Source organism: Sinohyriopsis cumingii, chromosome 16 (assembly GCF_028554795.1).
Source record: "Sinohyriopsis cumingii isolate HCF-2022 chromosome 16, ASM2855479v2, whole genome shotgun sequence".
In the NCBI taxonomy this organism is placed as follows: Eukaryota; Metazoa; Mollusca; class Bivalvia; order Unionida; family Unionidae; genus Sinohyriopsis; species Sinohyriopsis cumingii.
The window spans coordinates 99,332,864-99,356,360 of NC_142976.1; the positions used below are offsets into that span (position 1 = coordinate 99,332,864).

A 23,497-nucleotide genomic window follows, 5' to 3' on the forward strand; every position below is an offset into this window, starting at 1 on the left:
GCATCATCTGCAATAACTATAGCTCTCTACATATCCAAAGGATTCCGTTCAGTGTCTCTAATAAGGCCTTGTCACCTTCAGAGCTAATCTGTCACGTACATGACAAGACCTTATCCACACCTCGTTGAAAAAAGATATTTTCAAAATCAGCAACCACAAACATGACATGTAAGTTATAAGATAGAAATGCCTCAAAATGGCAGACCATTCCCTTAAAGGTCACTGGCCATACTCCAACCATTCCCTTAAGAAAGTCTATCATTAGTAATATAAATCTTAACTTCTAAAGCTAGGGGTTCTTCACACAACATATACTTAAAAACAGCACAATATATGTCCTTTCTGAATGCTTGCATATATAAACATTTATTAACAAAACAAATTCGCAAATGGTCGAATTTTTCAGCACAAGATAGGCTATATGTGGTGGCTAGTATAAATGGTGGAGGAAGAACCCTGGGAAACCTCGGAAAGAACCACCGACCCACTAGAAGCTACTGGCAGGCTTTCTCACGTACCCACGTTACTGAAGAAATACAGAAATGTTTATTGGGGAGCTAAATTTTAAGAATTAAGTGGTCTGTTTTGATGAACATGAACAACATTCCTCTTTCTCTCCATGAAATGTCAGCTACGTGTACTTTGGTGAAATTCATGACATGATTTTCTGTACAAGACATACGATGACAAGCTTTTTAAGATGAATGTCAGATCCGCACCACCATTTTTAATCAATGTCAGCCACATGCTGATATGGCTATCCATGCTGGAAGAATATCAGCAGAAATAACTTTAAAGATGGTCATTAAAGTGGACTTCAGATAAGTAACATTTAGGCCCAACTAGACATCATAAGTAGTATTGTAGCAGAAACCAAATGTTATGCCATGCAGGAGGAGTAGCCATAACTAGACATCATAAGAAGTACTCCAGCGAAAACCCAATGTTATGCCATACAGGAGGAGTAGCCATAACCAGACTCCATAAGAAGTACTCTAGCAAAAACCCAATGTTATGCCATACAGGAGGAGTAGCCATAACTAGACTTCATAAGAAGTACTCTAGCAAAAACCCAATGTTATGCCATACAGGAGGAGTAGCCATAACTAGACTTCATAAGAAGTACTCTAGCGAAAACCCAATGTTATGCCATATAGGAGGAGTAGCCATAACAAGATTTTCTATACGACTGCTGTGGCGGTCATACGCTATGTCAAATCAACACCATTTTTATTTAGGACCAAATAGACATGAAAAATAGTCTTTTAGTGAAAACCCCATGTTGATTTTACCATCCATTCTGGAGGAATATCAAGATGGCCACTGTGGTAGCCATATTGGATTTCCAACCAGCACCATATTCATTTAGGACCAACTAAACCATGGTATTAATGTGTGTGTAAAGTGTCATGACAATCCAACAAGTAGTTTCGCAAAGTAGCAATAACTTTTGCAAAGGAATGGATGGACGATGGACAAAAGATTGTCCCAGAAGCTCTTCTGGTCTATAAGTTAATGAGTTAATTCTGGTATATGAGTTTTTAAACTGAAAAAAGGGGAATATTTCAAATGGACCTAAACTCTCCTCCAGAACCCCCATCAAAATCCTCCACTGATCGGTATTCTTTACCTACATCTTACCAGACTGACATACTGTCAAGTATAGATAATGTAACAACAATACTGCACTGCAGTGATATCAATCCACCTGAAATAAAGTGACAGGTGAACCTTTGATCTTGCACAGAATTAATCAAGCAGATTTCAACCTGCCCACTCTTTCTAATTATAACATGTATTTTTCCACCTGAATTATGATCTCATTATATGATGTCAATCAAATATCTTAACAGGACAGGAAATTAAAGCAACAAAAAGACTGAAAAAAGGTTTCACAGGTAATTATGTGATCATTTGTCAATGTGAATGTCTTGTACAAGCAGTGCATAGTAGCTTTACCATAGTTATCCGTGTGCAAGATAATATACAAACTGCAAAAAGGACAGACCTGGATCTAGTCACATAATGTGAAGACAGATCAGTATTGCCACACATGTAGTTATCCATGTACAACATGCACAAAAACTGCAAAAAGCATAGAAAAAGGTCAAGCCATATGAAGAGCTACCTTTAAGACACGAACTGCAGAAAGCACAGATGAGACATAGTCATATAAAGTGCTAAAAGAAAAGCATTACCGTTGTCATCCATGTATAAGACACCACACAACTACAAAATACACAGACCTAAGTCATATAATGTGCAGACATATCAGCATTACCATCATTATCCATGTATAAGACACACAACTACAAAATACACAGACCAGATCTAGTTATATAATGTGCAGACAAATCAGCATTACCATCATTATCCATGTATAAGACATACAACTACAAAATACACAGACCAGATCTAGTTATATAATGTGCAGACATATCAGTATTACCATCATTATCCATGTATAAGACATACAACTACAAAATACACAGACCAGATCTAGTTATATAATGTGCAGACAAATCAGCATTACCATCATTATCCATGTATAAGACACACAACTACAAAATACACAGACCAGATCTAGTTATATAATGTGCAGACAAATCAGCATTACCATCATTATCCATGTATAAGACACACAACTACAAAATACACAGACCAGATCTAGTTATATAATGTGCAGACATATCAGTATTACCATCATTATCCATGTATAAGACATACAACTACAAAATACACAGACCAGATCTAGTTATATAATGTGCAGACATATCAGCATTACCATCATTATCCATGTATAAGACATACAACTACAAAATACACAGACCAGATCTAGTTATATAATGTGCAGACATATCAGTATTACCATCATTATCCATGTATAAGACATACAACTACAAAATACACAGACCAGATCTACAGTCATATAATGTGCAGACATATCAGTATTACCATCATTATCCATGTATAAGACACACAACTACAAAATACACAGACCAGATCTTTTTTTATATATTTGAATGCAGTGAGAGACTCTGAGACAAATCCAAATTGTCTTTATGCCTATTTGTATGGATTGTAAATGATGTTCATATGAGATTAAAACATCAAAACTTTTCTGCTGCATGTGTAAAGCTGATTTTTCACAAATGCTTAGCATACGTTTTCTTGTGGAATGAAATAAAGTCAAACAAAACACAGCATGCAATGTTTGTTTTCATTCATTAATGTACACATGAAGTATGATTACTTCGCTGCAGTGATGCTGGTTCTACTTCAGAATAAAATACAACTTTATGTTTTCAGACAGCAAAAATAATTATTTCTGGTCATCCAAAAACAAACAGAAAATACTGGGATTAATGAAAAAACTGATTTCTGCACACCAACAAATGGACATACATTTACATTCCACACATTCTAATACATACTCCAGATGAGGTTCATCACAGCATGTCATAAATGTGTTGAAACTGTTTGAAAGTTTCATTGCAATACTCCTAATAGTTCACAAACAAATCTTCCAATCAAAAAGGTTGTGGCATATTTACACACAAAAAAGTTGCACTGGGTTTAAAGCCATTTTTCAACACAAAATAGGCTATACATAGCAGCCAGTATAACTGGTGGAGGAAGAACCCAGGAAAACCCCTACACCCTAACCACTAGGAAGCTACTGGCAAGCTTTCTCACATGCCCACATTGGCCCAGCCAAAGACTCAAATCCACATGGACTGAGGTGAGATGGCAGTCCTCTGTAAAGGTGAGTACTTTAGACCATTCTGCCACAAGGGACCTCCGCAAAAATGTATACTATCTCCCAAAGACAAAAGCGAAACACACTGAACATATTAAAAAGTGCAGTTGTGTGACTTTGCTCCTAGAAGCATGGATGAGAACACAAAAACATCATGGGATAACATTTAACCTTACTACACCTCTCCCTCGATAACTCATGCATAACGGGGTCCACAAACATAGACCGCACTATAAGTGAGGTGCGAGTTACCAAGGGACCTCCAAATATTGAAAAAAATCGCTCTGACATCAACAAAACCGTGGGGGGGGGGGGGCTGTTTAATGACTGAATCCTCATTTTACAACCACGTCGATAATAATTTTCAATAATGCGCTTTTTTTAATAAAGTTGTTTGTTATTCTGTTTAAATAACATTTTTTCTCTCAAAATATCCAACATATGAAAGATCATTCCAACTGGTTTGAACAACCATCATGTGTATGCGAAAAATCTGTGTATTATGTCACTGCTTTTTGTTTTCTTGATGAGTCTGGTTCCCATAGTGGTATATAATAGTATCTTGCCAAATCGGTAGTCCACAATTTGGGAACTAGACTACCTGTTGATACACCACCAAACAAGATTCCTTTCTTTTTAAAACATGCAACATTTATTTCGTGACACGTCTACGTCGAAACTCATTTATTGTTCAATTAGTACAATGTTAATGTCGTGATTTCATTGGAAGTAATTATGAAATTTCTTATCATCCTTGAGGATATCTCTAAATGCCAGTTCAAGAATTCTCTGAAACTCGCTTGCCCACAATGGTCCATATCTATGCAATCAAGCTCTTTATTTTACGAAGTATTCTTTTCACTTTGCTGCCTTGTTATCTTTGATCGCAGTAATGAAAGAGTCGGTCAATTTAAGGTAGTTTCTGTTACATACACAGTAACGTTTTTTACAGTGTTTGACTGATCAAATGAAGTGAGTTCACCCAAGGCAGCTAGATTTTAAGTTAGTCCGATGTTTGTGCCTTTTAACTTTTCTTTTAGTCCACCTCCTTGTTTTTTATTCAAAAGACATAATTAACGTGATAATATAAAGGAGGCCAGCTTTTAATTCAGTGCAACAATACAACAAATATTTCCGCATGTCAGTTATCAAAACACCACTGGCACTTAATTATGTTCTCAGAGAGACGCTCGCGGATATAGCTGTTACGGTAGATTGACGCATCTCATGTTTAATTACAAGAGGACACATTGCACTTATGACAATTACACTTAAAAGGAACTAAAAGATGGAACTAGAACACAAATTTCAACTGATATATTTTTTTAATTTAATTTGTATTTATTTATTAAAGTACTGCCTCCACTCAGCGTCAGTGACATTTTCATTGATCGAATTTTCCTTACATATCGTTAATTGTGGTGTACTAGGAATGTTGTTTGGAAAGAAAATGTAAAAAATTGTATGAGTTATTTTTAAATTTAAATTTATAGTGTTGATTAAAATTTTCCAGGTCCTATCTACCGTTTTCAACGATAAAACGAGTGATGCATCAAAGTTTCCATTACCAATTTTGATCGCGATTTTCTTCAAGTTCAACAAATAGGGATACATTTTTGGGGTATTTTGGGGTTTAAAAAATGGGATCCACGCCTGACACTGCAATATAAGCGGGTTCGCGAGTTATCAGGGCACGAGTTATCGAAGGAGTGGTGTACGTGTATTTGGGCCTGCTTATTCTTCTAGCTACAACTTGCACTCTAGAATTCAGAGAACTCTACGGGACCTAAAACAGCTCCGTTGGTGGACCGTCAGACTCTTATTTCAAGGATTGTGGATTCAATACCCACCCTAGCCAGCCTAGGTTGCCTGCCACAGAGTGCTCTCAGGAAAGGTTCTTTATAGCTCCCTTTTCCTTGGGTATATATACACCCAACAACATGTTAAACATGCCATTAAAATCAACAAAACATATCTATTAAAACTGTGCAGAAATAATGCTCTGAATTTTTAAAGAAAAGAGGAAAATCAAAGAGTTTCACTTACCCTTTGATAAGACATTGTCGTGCACAGATCACAATGTCACTATCAGAACTTTCAGACCTTGATGAACTTGCAAAAGCCTCCAATGGAATCAAATTATCTTTGTAAACCACATCAATCACATGACCAACTGTTTTATTGTTACCATAGAAACATCCTTGGTACCAAGTTTCACTAGACCCTATAAAAGAGAGAAACAAGTATATGTACAATAAATAATGGACAACCTGCAGTGCCTGGACATTTTTTATTTCTCACTGATCGAGGACTAGTAGGAATCCCCCCCCCCACCAGGTCCACTTAAGCCAAGCACCGGTCCAAGAACTGTTAGACATGTGAATATTGGTTCCAATGCATTAACGTAAACAAAAGACAAGACAAATTACAAAAAGAGCATAAAATTCAGACTGCTTATAATTTTCCTAAGCTCAACATTTTTTAATTTTCATGTCATGTGATCATACCTTTTACTGGTGGATCCACCTTAAATCTCAATTAACTAAAAATTCATTTAAAAGCTCTTGACATCAGATAAAAATATCAAACTACCAAATAAAATAGAACAAATCTGCATTCAAAGCTTGCTCAGTAAAAATATGCAGACACAACCCATAGTCAGTGACCCTATCGATGAGCAATGGTTTAATAAATATAGAAATCAACTAGTTCTGGTGCCTCTGGCATGGGGAATAATTCGTTATGCACTCACCTTTGTAAATACTCAGGCACTCAGGGTATTAATGATTGAGTAGGGTATGTTTTATTTACTACCAATAACCTTTCTGATAGAAGTAATATGCTCTTTACCTGTTTCACGTATTATAAATGGGTAACTTATAAAACTGGATGTGCCTTTGACTAAGACGCTTGAGTGACTGGACGACTATGAATACATTTACTATGAATACATTTATTTACTATGAATACATTTAATTATTTACTGTCCCTTTTGGACCTGGGATGTTTAAAACCCTTCCGCACAACAAATTTTGTAGCCAATGGTTGATTCTTGCCTTCTGACGGTAAACCCACATAGCATTTACAGTGTATGGTGAGCCAATACTATGGATGCTTAGTTTTAGCTATGGCTGAGAACAGAAAAACGTTTGATTTACCAAGATCAAGTTTAGACCATTGATCAGCATAACACATGCTAAACTGGAAAATCTTCAATAGCACTTTCAACCACCAGTCTCCCACTATCAAGCTACTTCCACTTGCATCAGTGCATTTTTATAACCCATTTCATGTGTTTTAGGATTAAAATGCCCATTTTCTTCATTTTATCAGAAAACAAATTAGAAATCTTAACGGTCCGACTAGCTAGTGATGCTTAGATATGATGGTCAGTGGCTAAAAAGAATCGGTCCCGGACCTCTGACCATTGTTATTTCCAGGCCCTAAGCCTTAATGTCAAGTTTGGTACAAAAAGCTAGCATAAAGTTGTTGTTATCAGTGTTATTATTAGTAACACATTTTGTTGCTAAAATAAAAGGACTTCAAACTATAAGAATAGAAACAAGGAAATCCCCTCCCTAGTTAAATCCCCAAACTAGAAGAATAGAAACAAGAAAAGCCCCTCCCTACTTAAATCCACAAACTAGAAGAATAGAAACAGGGAAATCCCTCCCTACTTAAATCCACAAACTAGAAGAATAGAAACAAGGAAATCCCTCCCTACTTAAATCCACAAACTAGAAGAATAGAAACAAGGAAATCCCCTCCTTACTTAAATCCCCACTGCCAATGAATTATTCCCAACATATAAATATCCACTATAGGCAAGACAATGATTAATAGCTTATTCTTTGAATTTTTTTTTAAAGAAACAAAACTGAACTGAACCCATTATATTCATACTACATACAGTACCAAATATGTCAGTTTCCACAGAGAATAATCACATCATTCACACTAGTACTCAAAGAGTTTTACAAAAACAATATAAAATATGCATATTTTATGCAAATAAATGGACTACAAACACATATATATTTTCAAACACACACAATGCATGTAACAAAGATTTTGTGAAAAGTTATATGTATTTTCATCCTGCCATAAGTAAATGCTCATCATGTCACATCTGATCAATGTAAACTATGATCTCAGGTATAGTGTAATCAATGTATCAATGTATCAATGTAAACTATGATCTCAGGTATAGTGTAATCAATGTATCAATGTATCAATGTAAACTATGATCTCAGGTATAGTTCCTGATGTTTGGTGCAAGTTTAAAATATAATGCAATCAAGGTATCAATGTAAACTATGATCTCAGGTATAGTTCCTGATGTTTGGTGCAAATTTAAAATATAATGTAATCAATGTATCAATGTAAACTATGATCTCATGTATAGTTCCTGATGTTTGGTGCAAGTTTAAAATATAATGCAATCAAGGTATCGGGGCCCCGAGTGGCCGAGTGGTCTAAAGCGCTTTCCGTTATGGATCACTGCCATCTCACCGCTGTCTGCGTGGGTTCGAGTCTCGGATTCAGCTAATGTGCAAGAAAGCTTGCCAGTAGCTTCTCGTGGGTCGGTGATTCTTCCGGGGTTTTCCCGGGTTCTTCCTCCACCATTAATACTGGCTGCCCTGTATAGCCTATCGCATGCTGAAAAATGGCGTTAAACCCTACAACAACAACAACAACAACCAAGGTATCAATGTAAACTATAATCTCAGGTATAGTTCCTGATGTTTGGTACAAATTTAAAATATAATGTAATCAATGTATCAATGTAAACTATGATCTCATGTATAGTTCCTGATATTTGGTGCAAATTTAAAATATCATGTAAACAGTTCCACAACCATATGATCAAACACATTCAAAGTTAGACTAAAAAATCAAGTCACTTAATGCACTGAAAAACAGCATTATAATAATTTCTAATGCTGCTTAGCAGTAATATTTTGGCAACTTTGAATTTACGTAAATAATCAACATGCACGTTCCATTCCGTGTAATTATCAATCGATATACCCAATAGTAATTACTCTTAGTGTTACCAACAGCTTGTACCTTGTAATCAGATTAATGACTGTCTAGAACCCATCAACATACATTTAGTTTTTCTTTCATTTCTACGACTTTATTTGGGAGACATCAATAATTTAGCATTATTAAGTAAGTTTTATCTTCATTTGATCAAGATTCTGATTGTTGGACAGGATAATCTGCACAAAATATCTGACTGTGCATGCAAATAACAGCTGCCTTAAAATGAAGGCCTGTGATACACCTGAAGTAATGGATATGAACTCTGACTTAATGTTCCCAATGCAAACTTGCTGATACTCAAAGCTTACAGAAGACAGAAACCATTTTCTTGCTTGAAAGGAAAGTTGTTATTCTTTTCACTTAAACACAGAGTATTTCATGATTTACCAAGTCAAGCTGCTTTGGAAAATCCAAAATAATTCCTAATAAACTTTCAGCATCCATATCCCACAGCCGTTCTGTAATTCTGGTTAAGGTGATAACGGTAGTGTGAGGTACTAAAACACAAAAACTATTACTGACAAAGGTTATGCTTGGCAGCATGAAATTTGTACATTTTAGACCATGATAATGTATGGAGATAAATGGATTAGTTTCTGAAGATATGGCATAATCCTACTACTTGGAAGTCAGGAAAAGTATTTATATCAAAACTAATGTTGACAAGATTACTGGTGTATTTCTATCCTCCTCAGCACAATGAAAAAATATCAAGAAAAACAGTAACAACAAAATACTTATGCCATACATGGTGATGGCAAAGTCAGTACAGTAAAATACTTACACCATACATGGTGATGGCAAAGTCAGTACAGTAAAATACTTACACCATACATGGTGATGGCAAAGTCAGTTCAGTATAACTGGTCTTGTGAGACCATCTCATATCCAAATGAAAGTGTTCTTTCAATACAGGTAGTCCACTATAACCTGTCATCACAGTACATAAAACCATGCAAGAAAAGCCTAATCTTTCATTCCATGTGGTCTTACAAAATTTGTTTTTCACGACAGATTTTATTGCTATATTTTGACGATATAAGTGTGGTACAAAGGGAGGTAAGTAATCAATGCCAATTTTCTATAGCAATACGACTCAATCATGTTGAAATCTAAAGAGGATTTTTTGTAACATCCACTCTATATATATATATATATATATATGTGTGTGTGTGTGTGTGTGTGTGTGTGAATCACAAACACAATTAAAAATTAATTGATACTAAAGGCTAATTTCTTGTTAAAGACTTATACTAACATTCCAGCAATGAATGAAAAATTACAAGTGATCAATGTAATAAGAACCATTATAAATTTTGTAAATGCCAATGACATTTTTTTTACTTGGCTGCCAACTGCTGCAATGTAGAAATAAAAATGAATCTTGCAGTGATGGAGTATTATCATAAAATTAAAACCCATCTGAGTGTATTTAGGGAGTCAACATCCAACAAGTTATGTTATAGAAGAAGTCACACAGGTCATGTACGCATTCAACACCAGCTATTTCAGTCAAGGGTGACAATTTTTAAAACTTGACTCTACATATCTTTAAATGGCAAGTATTCACTTCATATGGATTCTTATACATCAACATTACTTTGGAAAGTCATTATTTAGATGCACCGTGAAATGCCTATGCCAAACTAAATGTTAAAGTACATAGACATTTTTGGACGAAAGGAACCTAAAGGTCTGATTGATTAAAATCCAGATTGAATGTCATGCGCTGTGAGGTACCAATGAAAGCTACACATCTTGATAAACAAATTAGTATACTACCCTCAATTGTGATGATTAACTTAACGTGTTCTTTACTTGACCCATGTTTAGCATCTGGCCACCATTGTAAAAGACCATGGAGATCAATAATTTTTGTCTGGAAGTTTCTTGATGACAGTTAAGGTGCAAAGCATAAATCAAGACTGAACAGGCTTTGTTTAAGAAAATTAGTGTTACATTTTAAAAGAACAATTAAATTTAATTGAAAACGAGTAAATATGCATCCATGACCCATGTGACTCTTACTACAGTACCAATCCATTCCATAATGATTTCAGTACATACAAATTTCAAACCACTTCAAATATATTGTCTATCTTACTTCAAAAGAACATAGTATATAAACAAAAAGATGCAATTTAAGATAAGAGATACAGCTTCACATTTGCAAGGTGACAGAATGACTTCTAGAATCCTTTTTGATCAGAAGCCCAGAATTTGCGTACATTGTATATACTATATCATTGGGGGTGGGTGGTTAAAGGCCGACTTTTAAATTGATATCAAAACGAGTTTGTAACTCAAAGGATGAGAGTAAGAGTGCTTCAAAGTTGGTCTAGATTTATTTCGATCATGTAGAAACAGATGATGCAGACAAAGGTTAAGTCTGTGAACATGGGTACTGACGATGGCGTGATTGATATTATTGACAATAACAATTCAACATAAACTCGAAAGGACTTTTACATTAGTTATAAACAAATTATCATTACCTAGAACGACTGGAATTAACAGAAAATAAATGCTATACATCTTTATAACTATACCGACGTCTTGTCATCATAGTTTTGTAACTCTTTCCATTACGAATACAATCTAGTAAGTTTTACAACTTTGCGATAACTTTAAAAAAAAAAAATCAGTTTCTCCATCTTCATCAACAATCAATGTATTCTTACGCTGGTTACTTCCTGCCCGGCAAGTAAATGATATTCGCACTTACAGGAAAAAAATCCCCATCCTACACCACTAAATTAAAACAGCGATAACAATTATCAACCCTCTAATTCATGTTTCTGTATCTTTATAACATGTATGATGGAAAAGTATATTTTAGACTTTGTTAAACGCTGATGCATTTTGCTTGCAGTTGTAAGCAGGTCGTATTGAGACCCTGTCCCCACCCCACTTCATGGTTTGGCTTATTGGCTTCACCCATGCCATCTATAAAACTGGTTTCACCGCGTATCAAGTAAAACAAATCAAAGACAACTTCACATTTATGTATTTAATTATTCTCACAGGTTTTAGAATCTCGTCGACAAAAACAACAGTCCCTTGCTATCATGTACTTTCTTACACGTGTATCGATATACAACAAAATTGCGTAATGCAAGCTTTCGGTTCTTCTGAAAATGGTCTAAGGGAGATAAATCGTTCAGTGTTCCGTTAAAGAAGAGTGTTGATCAACACAAAAAAGTAATGCATAAATTCGGTTGTATGGTCTATATTCCATTTACTTATTTTTCATATAAAAGAAGAAATATTCTCAAAACTCACTTATTTCGACTGCAAGAACAAACTTGAAGACCTAATAATGTTTCCTACCTGAAATATTCTCAGCATGTTTTTTTATATTTTAATGTTTTTCTAATTTCATGGTGTTTGTTTTTGTAATAATATTATTATATGTTTTTTTTTTATCTTATAGGTGTTGTCTAATGCTGTAAAGCGCTTAGAGCTTCTAAAGATTAGACGCTATACAAAGGCCTCATTATTATTATTATTATTATTATATCGAATGCTTGATAATTCAACAAAATTATTTACGTCTTGAACAACACAATACACATGGTTAGAAAGATTATCCGCCCCTCCGAAGATTATCAGTCCCATTTTATATACAACGAGAACACCTAGAAAATGAATGCAAAGGAACCGCGGAGATTTTAGTGATTTTCACGGCAAGGTATGCTTCTTTATGGTACATAGTTTGAAATTCACATTACTTTCTTATTTCATCACTGATACTTTGATGCTGAAGATAAAATTATCATTTTATTAGCAAGAGATCCTAAACAGCATAAGTGTAATTTACGTTGTTGTTGTTGTTGTTTATATTTTGTTTTGCTTTTCTTAAATGAAATAAAACATTGATTTTTTATATTTAACTAAATTTGCTATTGATAAACGCTATGACTATTTAGAGACCAGCTATTCAGTCTTCAGGCAGGCGCACTGCAGTTTCTTTCCAACCAAGAAAGCATTGTGATGGGTAGCTCTTTCTGTCTAAAGCAAAATGAAAGCAAGAGTATACTTTTGAGGCATTTTGGAAGCTGGGGGTATTTTTTATTTTATTTCTTCTACAAAACTCCAGCTCACTTAAAAAATTAAACCACCCCTGACTACTTTTGTTTGAGTGATACAGTACAAAAGGTTAATATATTAAATTTCACAAACATTGAAAAATACACTGCTGCTATCTTTTCTCCAAATATTTGGTAGGGGCGGTGAATCTGAGTCAACATTTTACATGCAGGGATAAATAATACATATTTTCATGAAGATATCCTAAATTGATCATTTAAAAAAAAATAAACTTAATGCACAATAGAAACTGGATTAAATTTCATTAAATAGTTTAAGATTTTAATTTATAATTGGAGCTGCACAAGGTATGTATTATTATTTACATTATATCAGTATTGCAGCCATCTACAACCTTTGACCTGCGATTTATAGCCCGAGGGCACGGTAATCCCCCCCCCCATTTCATTGATCTAAGGGTTAAACAGACCACTGACAATTTCTACAAAACTTTAGTATAAAAACAGAGAGTATAAGCGAGGTACGGATGGGGAGCAGATATGTCATCCTTAAGAACGATACTTGGCATGGAATATCCAGGAAAACTCATCAGAGTGACAGTACCTGGCGTACCAAGGAACTCTACTTGGCATGGAATATCCAGGAATACTCATCAGAGTGACAGTACCTGGCGTACCCTGGAACTCTTCTTGGCATGGAATATCCAGGAAAACTCATCAGAGTGACAGTACCTGGCGTACCCTGGAACTCTCCTCCATAAAGTAAATGTTGTCCGCATATCCTGGAAAACTCCTCCTCAGAACTACAGTAACTAAAATACATAGTTTATTCATATATAATTTATTGCATAATTGAAATTTTTATGTCGTATTTGCCAATGTAATCCATTTCAGACATTATCAATCAGCAGGGCCCGAATCAGGTCAAGTGTGTGAGGGTTTTTCCATAATTTCAAAAAGGGCATGTCTTTCCTCGAAAGGGGACCAAAGAAAACGTATGTGTGTCTATTTGCTCAAAGTGTATATAACACCCAATGAACGTGCACATGAATAAAACGATGGTAACATTTCAAGTGTGTGTGTGTGTGTGTGTGTGTGAACGTTTTTTTTCTGATCAAGCCTGGGCTTCCAGATCTCCACCCCCACCACCACCACAAACCTCCCGGTCTGGTCCTGAATCTCTCTCCCCCCCCCCCAAGATCTGTCCCTGAATCTGTCTGCTGATAATTTATCGATATGCTATAGCTTAGGAACGATATCCACAAGAAAAAGTAAATACAAGAATATCTGTGTCATTCTTATATGTACAAATCTGTCCAAGGCAGTTGTAAATGCGTTGTTCACGCGTTTTCGCAACTCAGACGTAGATTCTGAATGTACACGTCTAAATTGCAATTACATGTATATCAGCTGACCATTTGAACAATTTGAAACTAATCACCTTCTGATATCAATCGTATAACAATGGTTAGAATATCGATCCAAATATTCGTTTGTAAACAAAAAATTAATTTTGTAAAAGTTAAAAATGTCCGTATCACTTTTCATAAAATGTGTATTGCGGGCAAAAGTCTATTATTTCCAAAGGATAAACTAGATATATTGGTAACTCTGCTAATGCTCGACGCTTAGAGGGGTTGGTGGTGGATAAAAAAATGAAGCCAACGGATATGCGAAAATAAAAATTTATGTACATAAGTAATATATGGGAATTCTGGAATTTAAATTATAGGAATTTAACATTGTCACGTTTGCTCAGCCTCAGTTAGTATGTCGTGTATAAACTAAAGTATTATTACAAGCCATGATTTGATATCTAAACTTTGCAGCAGTCTAGAGTTAATCTCTTACGCAAGGTTACCTTGACCAGAGAGACGACCCGGCATCTTGAATACGCACAGCCGTTAGATCGTTTGACTTCCCACCTATGTGTTACAGCTTAGTCCTAAGATCAGAGGAACCCGCGAGGGAAACGGGGGCGTGTTCTAAATCTGTCCACAGGGAGAAAGACATTGTCCGCTAAGTTAGATTGGATCGGATCAAAACGACACCAAATCGGAATTGAGATAGAGTGCGTGATAACAAGTTCGATCCAAATTATGACTTGCAAGCGAAAATTTAGTCTCGCCAAGGAAGATTGCTGAGCAATATAGGGTTACTCCGAGGAAGACATTCGTAAATTGGCGGTAAAACTTAGATATGAGATTGTAAGGAAAGACAAAGCTTCGTAAAGGTCGATGTTTGCAGAATATTACGGCATTGCAATTTTAATTATATGTAGTATGTAGTACGTAGAATTACCTTTGCAGTGATATATTTACATGTTTATTTGAGAAGTAAGCTTGAGTATTATGAAGAGAATTATGTAGATTGTTAGTTTGTGCTCAGAATTAATTTTGTAATTTGCTATCTGGTTACTTCGTAGTAAACTGGTGCATTTATTCATGTGATATGTTAGAATTTACCCATTCTTGAATTGTGAATTTGGAAAATGGTTGAAGCGTGTAAGATTAGTTAATATGGATGTATGGATATATCAGAGTATTGATCTTTGAATCTTTGTGTACTTTGTATGAGTTGTAATGTAAAGAAATCCGTCTGATTGGTTTGATATTGTTTAGTTTAATGTGATTAGGAATATGTACTGAGGTGACGCATTTTATTGATGTATGTATGAGAAGTAATTGATATCGTGCTTTTATTACTACGTTTTTTTTTACCATATAAGAACATATGAGTATTTCGATGCGAGTGAATGCGTGAACGAGGAAATTTAATAGCCGTTATCTGATAATAGGCTGGGCGTAGTGTGAGATGACAGGGCTAAGGAAAAGGAGTCGAGGAAGAGAAAGTGGAGAGGGAGGAGGAATATAGAGAAGTCGACGAGGAGAAGGAATTTGGAAAAAGTCGAGAGGAAGAGAAGAAATTGGAGCAATAGAAGAGAAGAATATAATACAAAGACAGATGGAAATCTATCTCACATTACTTTTCAAGTGATGCAATAGGTTATCACAGGGTCGAGCGGAAGGAGAGTATTTGGAAAATTTGAAGCACTCGAATATTGAATTGTTATTCGTTGAATTTCACTTTTTTGTATATTCTGTCATTTAACCGTCGTCATTGCTGACTGGGGGCTCGGAGCTTTACATCTATTTTTCACTAATTTAACTTCCAACCAAAATCGAGCCTGGGTGGGACTTCTATAATAATTTAAAAAGAATATAGGGAGCACCCCACCCCAACCATAACACACCTACCACGTTGGTTGCATAACAACCCGTCACACCACAAACATTAAAGATATATTTTGGTGTTTGGAACATCACTGACATCTAAAATGAAGCCACAGATATGCGAAAATCACAGTTTCTTTACATAAGTAATATATGTGAATTCTGGAATTTAAAATATAGGAATTTAACATTAAAGCTATATTTTTGGGGTTTGATCCTCACTGACCTCTAACGTTAAATGTAATTTGAAGAAAAAAAAAACGTCATTAGGTTTAACATTAGGGATCTCTATGTCCTCTAACGTGAAGTGTAATACTAAAAATGACCTTATCTTTCACATCAGGGATCTCGATGTCCTCTGACAGAAAATTTGATATTGAAACGACGTTTACTACCCAATGTACCAAAACCCAGCCGACACACATACTATTCCATCAACAGTTCTAGGACAATTCGGAGCTAGTGACCAATGAATTCAGAGGTGGAAAAGATGAATAAAAATACCATGTGAATTGACAAGACTCACATATAAAATATTTTAATGAATTTATTTATTTGTAGAAAATGAGTAAAGAACAAATTTTGAGCTAAGTTACACAACACATGGCTCGCTCAATGCATACACTATTCAAATAATGAAACATAATGTAATAATTCGTTGTTTAACCTAATGTTTGTGAACAAAATTCTTTTTTAAAATATCGCAAACAATCTCGATAATTCAACTAGATTTAAAATTTACATTATCGTTTAAAAAAGTGATATTTGTAAACTGTGCGAAGTCAGATAATGACGCAGGTAAGTTAAGCCAAGCAAGTAATGAATGGAATTATAACTACCATACTTCGATACAATGCAATAAAGACGGCGATCAAAATCTCAATATTTCTTCTTTCACCGTGAAGGAACTTCGCCCACAAGTTCCGGTTCAACGTCCATCCTGTTCTTAACCAGCAATGGAAGAGTCGGATGGGCTATTTTCACGGATGGACTATTTTCACGGATTTTGCAATTGCCATCCTTTAATGTTCTAGTTCGTGCAGGGTTATTTTTGACCGCTTCAAAGCATTCCGATATCTCCGCTGAAAATAATGCACCGCCTCTTCCACGTTGCATGTGTCAAATGAAGTGTCGAAGTAACAAAGCAAAAAGAGTAAACTTCGGAAATTGTTGCAGATCGATCAGTTTATTATATATATACGTACCATGTCTTCGTTAGGTACATAAGCCAGTGCTATAAGCATACGGATGTGCAAAATCCATGTAATTCTTGTAGTTGCCCACAAACACAAGCTCCTGGACGTTTCGCAAAATGCATTGACCAATTTGCCAAATAGCAGCCATGACTCTCTACATTGAAAGCGTTCTTAAAATCATTAATTGCTTTTCTTTCAAAGTCTATAAAATTACGTCAGGATTAAATCTTATTTGGAGTTCCATTACGTTAAGTAGCGGTGTTGTATGCGTAGCTTATGTTAGACAGTAGAACATGTTATGTTGACTCCATTATGCAGTTCACGTATTGTGTATAGCCGTGTCGGCGGGTGGGGGGTCTAACTCAGATGTACAGTCAGCAAACCAAATTCTACTTCCCGCTTAGAAATTAAGATCCTCATCATCAGCGAATTGATGTAATATTTTCCGCGGAACGTAGGAAATTGAACCGGTCAATGTTTTTCGAACTTCAGGGGGAAAGTTATTGTTCTCAGTTGAAGGAAGCTGAAGGTATCTCCCGATGTTGTATTTAAAAGATTATGGTAATATCGCCTGTGCGATTTAAGACAAATTCACACGTACTCGCTGAACGTTAACCCGAGAATCTTTACCTAATTCTTCCGCTCGTCGTTTGATTGATGTGATGTGCAAAGATACTTCTGGCCAATCTCCCCTGAAGATGCAGCATGCATGTGATCAGAAGGCACCTTGAACATTTCTCCATGGTCAGTGTGGCAACGGCCTTTGCAGAAACGATTGTTACACCGCCATATTTCTTTCTTCTCTGTAATTTCGTCATATGGCAAGGATAACCTTCAAAACTTAACAGTCTTTCCCTTTTCTGAATCAAGAAATTCAAGAGAAATTATGTCGAATATTTTGTTCTTGATTTACAGATTTTAATGATGCAAAGCTTATATGTTGTCCCTTTGAGAAACCAGTGTAGCGAATAATAAGTAACCATTTAAAAACATATATAAAGGTGAATTGTTTCATTGGGCACGTGTTAAATGTTGTTACGACGTAGTGACGGCCGATGGAAAAGGTTTAACCTGGGAATATAGCTATCGCGCGTACATAAAAGAAGTCTTTTTTATAATAAAAAAAAATATATATTTTTTTCAGAAGGTACGTAATTTTATCAGCATGTACAATCCTGGTTTTGACTGTTGCGGCATTGCACATGGTATTTCATATGCTTGCTGAAAGAATGCAGCTGAGCATCAAAGGGATTATTTTTGTACTGAGTAGACGTTAAGACATACCCTAATTGTATGAGTTATGCCGGTATTACATAGCAATTACTATTATTTAGTGATATTTTCTGGAGTAGGGAAATGTTTTAAAAAATGTAATATCACTGGCAACACACACACACACACACACACACACACACACACAGAGTCATATGTTGTCGCGTAACTCAACACACAGACGTTTCTAAAAATGTTTTTAAAATGTAATATAACTGGTAACAGTCACACACACACACACAGTCATATGTTATCGTGTAATTCAACCCTTGAACGTTTCTAAAAATATTAATTCATTTCATTGAGTTTTGCATGCAAATTGTCCCCTCTCTGAATTGTCCATTCTCCGAAATGTTCCTCTCACGAAATGTCCGTCTCCGAATTGAATTGTCCATTCTCCTACATGTCCGGCTCCGAATTGCCTCTTCTCTAAATTCTGCGCTCCTGTTTGTTTGCATCCCAATTGTCTGGACACCACCATCAACACATTTGCAGTGTCATGACCCAATTATTAGGAAAAAATATAAAGTGGAAGATATGAACAGAAAAGTGTTAAAAGGAATCTTTAATTTACATTAGTTGCAATGAGTGATGCAGAAAGAAGAGAGAAGAACACGTAAAATGGAAAAGCATCCACTCCAAGAAGTTAAAGTTCCTTGGAGAGGATATCCGCACAGTTTTATACTTGGATGCCTGCTTCATAAAATCATCTATTATAAAAAGAAGTAGAAGTCACCAATAGTCCTTAAAAACAGCTACATCTCCTTCTCATAGTTCACTGTTGGTGTAGTGTGGAGAACGTGTTTAAAAAATCGTCCCCAATTGAATATCTATTCCATGAGAATTCACGCAGAACTTTATTTTAGTACTGAAAACCTCGTCGAAACGATTTCAGCTGTTTTCAACTATCATTGTGGCAAAGCGATTCTACGAGAATTTTCGATACCAGAACGAATTCAACTAAAAACTGACTTTGATGTTTGTGTATTCTGCTATCATTGAGCATAACGTCGTAGGAAACAAATCTGCACAGTTGCAGAGTCATTCCCTTCAAAGTAGATTATGCAATAACTACTTGATGATGTTTTTCAATCGATGAGGACCATATAAATGGAGAACTTGGACTAAATATTGTATTCTCGTAATGAAAAGTCACAGTGAAGCTATATTTTTGGGAACAAAATTCCCTAGCGAACTGTAAAATATGGATCCCGTATACCAAAGAGTCACTCAACGAGGACATAGATTAGGAGAATGTTAAAATCAGTTTTTCGTGCGGCAGTACCCACATTGAAACCCATGGTCACTCACATATTGCTTACTTTACAAGATGCAGCTTTGACGCATGAAAAAGGATTTATCCAAATGTGTTCGTCGACAAAGTCCTAAAGAATCTTTCATAAAAACAGGAAAAATATGTTGCATCAGACTAAAAAGCTCTCCTAGAGCACCGAGAAATCTCTATGACTTCGTTTATATTTCTGGACATGGCAGAACTTCAACTTCCACGCCACAGCAAGGACTAGGGAAAAATGGACGTCGAAAACCCTTCAGACTTCATAGATACGTTCAGAAAAAAAGACAAGACAAGAAGAAAATCATACAGAGAGTTTGATGTTTTATATTACTAACTCAAAATGATGCACATGGACTCTAGCGAATGTTCCCTTACCGAGATTACGTAGAAAATGTCTTTAACGTACGGAAAAGAAGCCAAGAACACATTTTGGATTCAAAAGTTCAACGGCACATAGTTGACTGCGGATATCAATATCGATGATAAAACAATGTTAGATTTAACGACCGCCGAAAGAACATCAAACAAGAACCTAGTTTAGAATGATGGATCGTTTACATTTTGGACAATACAAGTATTTGTTGAATGAATTCACGCCTGAGACTGAAATGAAGATGTACCGTGTACTCTTTTATGACTATTGCTAACAAGTACGAAATGAATATCAAAGAAGCCGGTTTTTATGAGCGCCATGAAGATGTCATACCACAGTCTTCACTCTAGCAGCAGAGAGGGCGAACAGACCATAGAATTCCGACAAACAAATAAAACAAACAAAATAAAGTCATCTGTAGAAAGGTCCAGATTTTTACAAATAAACGTTTAATTGAGATGATTTTATTTTTGTTGAAACCAACCCCATCAATAAAACCCTAGTTCGAAAAGGTAGCTGAAAAATGAAGTACTCTACGTGTTTATTTATTTTTTTGTTTAATTACTTGACGACCAACATTGGTAGGCGCCCTCTCTGCTGATATTAATTAAAACATTGTTATATTAAAAATAATGGTACATCCAGAATCTCATACTGCAAGAATAGCACGAGAACGATTAGAAGCAATTAAAAAATTTCTTCCTGTGCGAGATTCATTTAGAAAAAATCTACAAGCGCAGCGAGAAGCACGAGTTGAATACGAAGAGGACACTAAAAAAACTGTTTAAGCCCGTCACTGCAGCTACTGAGAAAGTTACAACAGTCATCAAAGAGGATCTTCTTCCAGTATCAAAACAAACAGCAGAACAAACCGAAAAAATAGCAAGAAGAACTAAACAGACAAAAAAGATTTTACGAGATCTTCCACCTGGCATAGCTAGGGAAATAGCTGCGGCTCAACCTCCACCTGTCGGCGAAGAAATACTTGAAGAAATTGGAAAACTTCGTGCTGAAGTCGCCGACGTGCACAAAGAACATACACCTGAACCCGAACTAGTAGAAGTAAACGCAGAATTGATTGCAAAATTCAAAGAAGGAGTTGTTGAAGAAATTAGAAATACTAAAAAAAGAACAATTACCCGAGGTAATATTAAATAGTATATTTAATAAATCTAGTATTTTTAAACCTCGTCATAAAAAGGTAAGTGATGATAATACTATTAGATATATATATCGCGTATATCACAACAAAAAACAAGCTAGAGGTCAAAAATATGAAATTATTGATGAAGAAGTAAAAAGACTTTATAAAGAGAGACTGAAACAACTAGAACAAGAACAACTCACCCAGTATCAACTTCCTCCACCTCTGCAACAAACAGAACAACAACAATCTTCTCCACCTCTGCGACAAATAGAACAAAAACAGTCTTCTTCGTCGAAACTTAAAGAAAAGTATCTTAAAAAAGCGAAAAGATCCTTATCTACTAAAGACACAGAAACAACAGAAGAAGGAGCTACTGGCAGTGGTTTCGGAGGTAATTTTGTTTGTCCTGATAACATCATTAATGATGTGTCACAGTTAGAAGTTCTCATAGGAGGAAAACGTGCCGGAAATAATTCACCAGAAATAATTAATGAAGCATCTGATATTTGTCGGCGATTATTTCAAGGTGGTATCATGGATATCGGCGTTTACCGAGAACTTATCGATGAACTTGTTGATGACTAGTTGTTAGATAAATAGCAAATTAAATAAGATGATCATACATGATAATCATCGTAAACCCGTGCAGGTCAGAGCGGTAAACTCACGATTACCAATCTACAGGGCTACTTACGGAGATGGACTTGGTGATGTTATTCAGGGATTATTTACAAGGATAGCTCCAAAAGCAGTACCTGTTGCAAAACAATTATCGATGAAAGCTATCGATATTGTTCGTGATAAAGCTCCTAGTGCAATTGTCAATGTTGCTGGTAAGGCGTTCTCGGCGATCAAAGAAAGACTAGCACCATTATTGCGACGAAAACAACAACCACCAGTGAAACTGGCAAGTACTGAGGTGATGCCAGCAGACGTAAGTAAAATAATAAATCAGGCTGCAAATCAAAAACTAGCGGCAATATATGAAGAAGCAGAAAAAAATATAACAGCAAATTTAATAGCAGGAAGCAGTCTTCGTCGACGATGATTTAGATCATCATTTGGAAAAATGGTAATTATAATAAAAATGTTCAAGCGCGAATCAGACCCAGCATTTGATATGGAGGCACCTGTCCTTAAGTATGAATCTGTACGTGATTATCAGTTTTATTCTTTTGACGCAAGACAACCAAATCAGCGGGGGAGAATCGAATTACAGGATCATGATACAAGTAGATATTTCTTGCCCGCTGAGGCGTTTATTGAAGTAGAAGGTAGACTTGTAACGAATGTTGTAGCTAATACGCCATATGCTGCTAATTTGCGTGTTGGTTTTGTCAACAACGGGATTATGGCGTTGTTTGATAGCGCCACATACATGATTGATGGAACAAATATTGAATCAGTTCAGAAGGATGTTGATGTTGCTACAACAATAATTGGTCTAGCGAGATATTCTGACGACTTTACAAGATCAGCCGGTCCAACAATGATGTTTGCTAAGGATATTACCAACAACGCTGATCATATTCAGTATACTAAATTACTGACACCACGAAATACTGCAGTTGATCCACAAACAGCTGATTTTGAACACGCAGACAGACCAGGTGCTGATTTTGATATTATAAAAAGTGTTAATGTGACATATAACTTAGGGTTTGCAACACGCCGAGCAGCGTTGTCAGGAAATGATAGAAATTTTTCATGTGCAATTCCACTGTCTCACATCTTTGGATTTTGCAGAAATGTTAGAAAGGTCATCTTTGGAGCTAAACACACAATTGTGCTCGTAAGAAAAGGCGATGATAATGATGCAATCTGGCGAGGTGCTGGTGTTGCTGATGGTAAAGTAAATATAGCAAAACTTTCATTGTGGATGCCAGTAATGACTCCATCTATTACTGAAGAACAAAAATTAATTTCTTTTATGGATCAAGGCGGTAAATCATTGCTATCATGGTTAACAGTAACCACACATGCTATTCAAAGTAATGTTAATGGTTTATTTACGTGGCATATAGCGTCACAACAAGGTGTTTCTGCACCACGACATATTTTTATTGCGCTGCAAGATAATGCTCGGACGAATGATCAAGAACATTCACATATGATATTTGA

The 23,497-nt window shown here is 35.7% G+C and overlaps 1 protein-coding gene across 2 annotated transcripts in view; it reads right to left on the bottom strand.

The window, feature by feature from the left end:
* The window catches only part of LOC149781051 (polycystin-1-related protein-like), a 535,051-nt gene extending 523,599 nt beyond the window's left edge, over positions 1-11,452 (bottom strand). For both annotated transcript variants that reach the window (XM_089938184.1, XM_089938183.1), the window contains exons 1-2: positions 11,305-11,452; positions 5,807-5,984 (exon numbers count right to left, since the gene is read on the bottom strand). In XM_089938184.1, the coding sequence (XP_089794310.1) occupies positions 5,807-5,984; positions 11,305-11,344 (218 nt within the window). In that variant the 5' untranslated portion in view covers positions 11,345-11,452. The remainder of the gene's footprint in view (positions 1-5,806; positions 5,985-11,304) is intronic.
* Positions 11,453-23,497: the final 12,045 nt, after the last annotated feature.